At 41.1% G+C, this 6,400-nt stretch overlaps 1 protein-coding gene and 1 long non-coding RNA gene across 2 annotated transcripts in view; one reads left to right on the top strand and one right to left on the bottom strand.

The window, feature by feature from the left end:
• Positions 1-2,167: 2,167 nt before the first annotated feature.
• Positions 2,168-6,400, top strand: part of LOC122388857 (organic cation transporter protein-like) — a 32,707-nt gene continuing 28,474 nt past the window's right edge. The window contains exon 1 of the mRNA XM_043380335.1: positions 2,168-2,482. Coding sequence (XP_043236270.1) covers positions 2,427-2,482 — 56 coding nt within the window. The 5' untranslated portion in view covers positions 2,168-2,426. The remainder of the gene's footprint in view (positions 2,483-6,400) is intronic.
• Positions 3,056-4,241, bottom strand: LOC122388859. The gene is made up of 2 exons (XR_006257879.1): positions 4,106-4,241; positions 3,056-3,161 (listed from the first exon to the last, which is right to left on the bottom strand). It is a non-coding gene; the product is annotated as an uncharacterized LOC122388859 (long non-coding RNA).

The following is a 6,400-nucleotide window of genomic DNA, read 5'->3' as shown; positions in this document are numbered from 1 at the left end:
TGCCGGTGGCCGCGATCATTTCTCTAGTTTCTGAAGAATTTTCGGGACCCATGCTCTTTTCATACTGGATCGCCTGTGCCTTACAGAAACTGAAAAGTTCTTCTTATTATCAAAATATAGAAAATAATCTTTTGTTATAAATAGGTTTTATTTTCTTTGCTGATCATTTTGAACATAAAAAATCATAAATCCATTGCAAAAAAATAATTTCGTGAAAGTGAACTATTTCCTTTAAAGGGACCCTCCCACCTTCAAAAAAGTTAATGAATTGGCATGAAAGTGATGTCGCTCGGTTCAGAAAGAGCAAAAACGAATATCTACCAAATTTCATCGAAAAATATTCACCGGTTTTCAAGATATTAGACTTTTACTTTTGTTTACTTTTTGGGATCTCCGCTGTTCCTAGCGACTTTATTTGAAAGTGCGGCATTTGTTGCGCGCAAAGCAGCATATACCACCGCGTGCTACAAAACGTTTTAGTCAAACATTTAACGGACGTTCGAAAGCCTGATGACGTCATCAGATTCCCGTAATGGTTAAGAGATAGGGACCACGCTGGTCCCACCCTGCAAGTAAAGGGAAGAAATTTCTTGAACACCATAAAGCTGCGGGGGTTGCGACCAGGATAAATGGTGGTTTCTGAGCCTGGCCGCAAACTTGGCTATCTCAACTCAAAACTAATGTTAAGGTGGGAGGGTCCCTTTAAAGGAAATAGTTCACTTTCACGAAATTATTTTTTTTGCAATGGATTTATGATTTTTTATGTTCAAAATGATCAGCAAAGAAAATAAAACCTATTTATAACAAAAGATTATTTTCTATATTTTGATAATAAGAAGAACTTTTCAGTTTCTGTAAGGCACAGGCGATCCAGTATGAAAAGAGCATGGGTCCCGAAAATTCTTCAGAAACTAGAGAAATGATCGCGGCCACCGGCATTTGGGCGATCTGCTGCTGCTGAATGTCCTTAGGTATTGATCAGTACGAGAATTTCTCTAGAGTACTCGTAGATAATTTCTCTAGTTTCTGAAGAATTTTCGGTACCCATGCTCTTTTCATACTGGATGCGAATATATGCAAGGCACACATCCTCAACGCAAGACACCTTTTTCGGGACGAGAAATAGAATATCTTTGCCTAGGGTGATCGTTGGGCTGTAAAAGCTCCTGATTTATGCTCGTCTCAGCCCAGGCTACGGAACTGCTATTCCAGTTCAAAACCCATGTTAAAAAGTGAACTATTTCCTTTAAGTGTGGTGCGGTGTGGTGCAGATTTAGTGTAGCGGGGTGCGAAGTGTTCTCTCAGCCCCCTTTGGTGTGAATTTTCTGGCTCAGTTTGCAGGGTTTGTGTAAATTTTGAACTTAGGCCAGTGCTCCTTGGCGACCTGCGAGCCATACTCTGCAGTACTGGCCTGGGCCCATGAGCAAAGTAATATAATATAGTCTGTTCAAGATTCAATATAATAAGTCTGCAAAACACATTCCAGCAATTGTAATTGAAGCAGAATGAATTGTAGTGACCACAGTGTGTAGTGACCTGCATTTGTATTTTTGTTGTGTCTGTGAAAAATAATAAATATACCTACTTATTGGAAAAGTCGTGGCCTTTCAGCACATTTGGCAGAGTTGTGTGACTCTGATGTAGTGGCTCATGTGGAACGCAACGAGCTGCGGAACAAGCTTGAATAGCATTTTGCCTCGGGGCTATCTGCCAGAAACATTTCATCTGCATGAATTTATCCACAGGGATGGCAAGTCTGACAAACTTGTGGATTAACTGGGGACCTTGTAAGCCTGCATATTAAATTCTAGCCTACCAGCTCAGCCCTATCCTCAGTTTCAGCATTCAGCATGATAACAGTTCTGATCCAGTTCTGATTGTCACCACTGAGACACCAATGGAGTCCTCTGAAATTTTGCCTTTTAATTAAATTATTTGTAAGAGTTTCAAGCTATATTTAGACCAAACATTTCACTCTCAAAGATCTGCGACCTACCCCACTAGTCCAGTAGGATGCCTGGCGCGCAAACAGTCCAGCAGTGAGCTGCCAGCCGGCACGCAGGGCAGCAGCAGGCAGCGGCAGCAACGGCAACTGATGAACACGTCTTGGACTGCAGCCACGACATAATCTAGGCTAGCGTCTATTCAATTTGTCCATGTACAAGTCCCACAGCTCCTGCCCGAGGTTGCGCAAGTCAGGGAACTGACCACCTCCAGCCCAGGCGTGGTTCACTGACTCAAGATATTTCAACTGACCAGTCAGAGTTCATGTTTTGCAACTTTTATCCAAGTTATTTGTAATTGTAATATTCTAAACTGAATTTTAGGCATGACTTCATTTTTCAAGAGCTACAAAGAACACACCTTCCCTGTGCAGCACGTCTATTGTCCTAACATTAGTCACATAGTTGCAAGAAGCGACTTGAATGCGGAACCTGCCTGTTTTGAAGCCCTGTTGTCTGTTGGGTGACACTCCACAGAGGTAAGGATGGGGTGTGATTTTGCTGCTGTTTGTCAGGTTCAATATGTGTGTCAATGATCACAAAGTACTCTAAAGGTTTAAAAAATGCACAGCATGGCCTAACAAAGCACATTACCTAGGTTTTGACAAGCAGCGCAGCGACTGTGGTACAAAGGCCCAGTCCTGGTCCCATGCTCATGTTAGTAGCTGGATCTGCTCCCAGGAAACAAAGGTAAAACACTATTGACAGCTTTAAGATGAAATCTGCAGGAAAACTAAGCCATCTATAAAATCTAACATAAGCTTAAAAGCGCAACAGAGCATTTCTGATTCAACGTGCAGCACTTCCGCTTTCATCCGCCATCTCAGTTCAAAGAATGATGCATTACATCACTAAAATTTATTTCAAAATACCTCTGCATGGTGTTAACACAAACAACAGTTCTTTACTAGACATGGTCGACCTCAGGCCACCCACAATTCAGCAAACAGGGTATTATCAATGTTTAACGGCTCAAGGTTAGTCGTCTTGGATGTTCAGAAATAAAAAGGTGAACATTCATTGTCTCTTCCTTATTTGTCACCATCAATAGATTGTGGACTCCTCAGAGCATGTCTTGATTATGGAGTTGAAACAGCAGTGAGTAAATCATTTATGATTTTGATACTATGATTAATTTCAGTGAGTTGCACACTTGAGCTCAGTTGGGCAAACTAGACTTTTGGAATCAAAATATGGAGGCATCAATAATTTGATTCTGGTGGGAGGAGCCATGACCAAATATGGGCATGGAATCAATTTTTTGATTCATTTGGGTACGGTTTTTACTTCAAATGAACCGTTACGGTTGAAAAAAGGCCCATGACGGTGAGATTTTTCTTTTAAAAGGTAGAAAAATGTGGTAGGTTTGCAAAAAGTGTTACCTCAAAGCTAAGAAATTGTCCCTTTGGCCTTGTGAATGAGAAAAAGACAGAGCCACTGTCCATCACGTAAAAGCTGTTTTGGGGAAATCACACTGTATGTTATTTTTGTATCATGAATCACATACTAACCAATCAGTATTTGTGTAAAATGGCAAAATGAATTTTTTCAACCCCTAATTATCATTGTTGTAGTGCTTTTATATTATTTACATGGTTTTTACCTGTTGCTTCGGTTTTTGTATTCTTGACATTTTAAAATTGTGAATTGTTATCAAATGTAGTAAAGGTCAAGTACAACAATGCTATAGGTATCAGTTGTGGTGCTGAGGATACCACTAAATGAGAATAATGGCAAGATAAGTGCCGTATTCTTGCAAGTCATTGTTGCCTATCTGTTAACATTACCTGTGAATCAAAATAATGATTAGCCAGCTGACAGTGAATCAATATTATGATTATCTGTTTAAAGTGAATCAATTCCTTGATTGCCTTTCACTACCTATAGAATTCAAATTGTTATGATAGGAGCAATATTATTTTGCTTAGGAGATAGTTCAAGCATTTCTGTTCAAGATCAGGCATGCTCCTTCTTGAAACACTCTCTTATTTTTATGTGATTGGTAAGTTAGAAATGGTCTGCATTTATGCCCAAAAGGAATCAATCTTTTGATGCCTCCATATTTTGATTCCAAAGGTCTAGTTTGCCCAACTGAGCTTGACACCTGCCATTGATAAGTTCATGGCTCTTGCATTCTTCAGTCACATGTAGGACGGCCTCTTAAATATGTAAATACAAAAATAAAAATACTGCTAGAATTAGAAGACTATTAGAATTAGTTTGGCATATCAATTTAATTCTCCACCTCGTGGCGCCGGGCGCCAGTGATGCCATCCACATTTTTGCTCCATCCCAAGATCTCGACCAGAATTTCCCAAGATTCTCGTCTCGAATCCCAAGACTACCCATCGCATATCCTTAGGAGTACCCCAAGTAAATCCATAGCTTATTTTGAACATATTAGTGTGTTTAGTATTCAACTTTCTCTTCTTCAGATCCACCCTTGTCCTTATTAGCGTATTTACAGCAGCTAATGTACCTAGAGGCCGGGGGGAGGGGAGGGGAGGGGGTCGATCGGACTCCTACAGCTGATCGCTTCCTGACCGAGTATAAGAGATTCACGGAAAATGAAGATGCTGGCCTAGACAACATGAAGCCGGTGGTATCTGATATTATGGTCAGGGCCCTGTTTCACCGGTGATAGCAGCACGTTGCTATCACGTTTCGCGAGCTGACGTCATGTCGTGACGCCATACTGTTGACGTGATGGGAAGTTCCGGCGCACGATTGCCGCGACCTTGGCCGCGGCATTAAGTGACGTATGGGCCTCTAAAAGTAAGAGGTTACGCAGTCATGGTAGTATATTTATTTTTAATGTATATTTTCTAATAATAATGTATTTAAAAAAGTTTGGTTTAAGGAAAATTTGGACGTAAACTTCGAACATTTAGTTGATGACGTAAAACAATTTTGCGGCAATCGTGCGCCAGAATTGCCCCTTACGTCAGCAGTATGACGTCATCACATTACGTCAGCTCGCGCAATTTGATAGTAGCTTGCTGCTATCACCGGTGAAACAGGGCCCAGGTCATTCGTCGACCGTCAATGGTGGGTCAAGGACCCAAAACACAAAGTCCGAATCTGTTAGAACTTCTTGGAAACGAAGTCTGTGGCATTTTGGATTTATTTCGAAATTTTTTCTCGTGACACATTTGGAGAAGCTAGGGTTAGGTGAGGTCAGGCTGATTTTAAGTGTTTTCCACCACTGAGTTTTGAAATATGGGCTCCAAAACAAGCTCTTAAAAGCTTATGTGAATCCCGAAATCGAAAAGCCTATGCTGTGAATCTGCGCATAAGCCAGTGGCCGCTGGGGCCCATGAATTTTCAAGCCGACGATGGCGAGGGGTCTAAACGAGGACCTAACTCGTCCCCTGGACTATATAGTTACAAGACGTCAGCAATGTTGTGAAGGTCGCAAGGTTACGCTTTGATTATTTTTGGTCCAGCAGAGCCCAGAGGTCAGGTGACCAGACACTTTTCCGAGGTCAAAGACAAATTGCCCTTATTTTGGTTCGCGGTCAACGGATAAGCCTCCATAGAGCAAAACCGTAAAATGAAACGCTTTGTGCGGGAGTCGCTTTCTGAAATATTTTTTAGGCATAATGTTTGTAAAAGCTTTTCATAGCCACCCAACATCATGCCGCTAAACCACCCATCCCCGTTGATCGGTAGTTGGAAATTAAACAAATGAGCGCCAGTTGCGAACAGCGACTGAAAGCTGCTACTATGCCTATAACAAGTAATGGTACAAAAATAATCCTGCGATCTCGGTAAGATAATGCCTGCTAGAAACATCGCAAGCTTCGTCCGTTACTTCAATGTTTGATTAAAGGGAGATAATGACCTTTTTCCACAAAATCTGAGTTAGGACCATTTTCTGACAAAACACAACAAGTTATAATGTAAATTAAAACCATTTTGCTCAATTCGGTACCTTGCCGCAAATATCTCAACTTGAAGTCACGTTAGCGGGGAGCGCTGAAAATGACCGTTGAATAAGTACTTACATCACTTTTTGGTACTTGCATGTAATTTTGTAAAATGAGCGTATTCCTTACATTTGATCTTCATCACATCTAGTTAGTTAATGGTCGTCTATAGTGCTTTCAAACAGGGGCGGATCCAGGAAAACTCCAAGGGGAGGGTCATGAATCGAAGTGGTGCCCCTACCTATACCCAAAATTAAAAACTCAGCGGATTTCGTCCACTTCATTTTGGTGGTGCCCCCATTTTCAGTTTTTTTATTTTTATTTTTATTTTTAGTCAGTATCTTACCTCTTAGCCACAACCACATTTACCAATTGCAAGCAAGTATATATGAATGTGCTATGTGTGTATATGTTGTGGACGCTGAGTAGTGAGTACTTACCAGGAGCGTTATCAGGTAAGCGAATCGT

This window comes from Amphibalanus amphitrite, unplaced genomic scaffold, assembly GCF_019059575.1.
Source record: "Amphibalanus amphitrite isolate SeventyFive unplaced genomic scaffold, NRLGWU_Aamphi_draft 000337F_arrow, whole genome shotgun sequence".
NCBI classification, from domain to species: Eukaryota; Metazoa; Arthropoda; class Thecostraca; order Balanomorpha; family Balanidae; genus Amphibalanus; species Amphibalanus amphitrite.
This window is presented reverse-complemented; position numbering and strand designations above follow the sequence as displayed.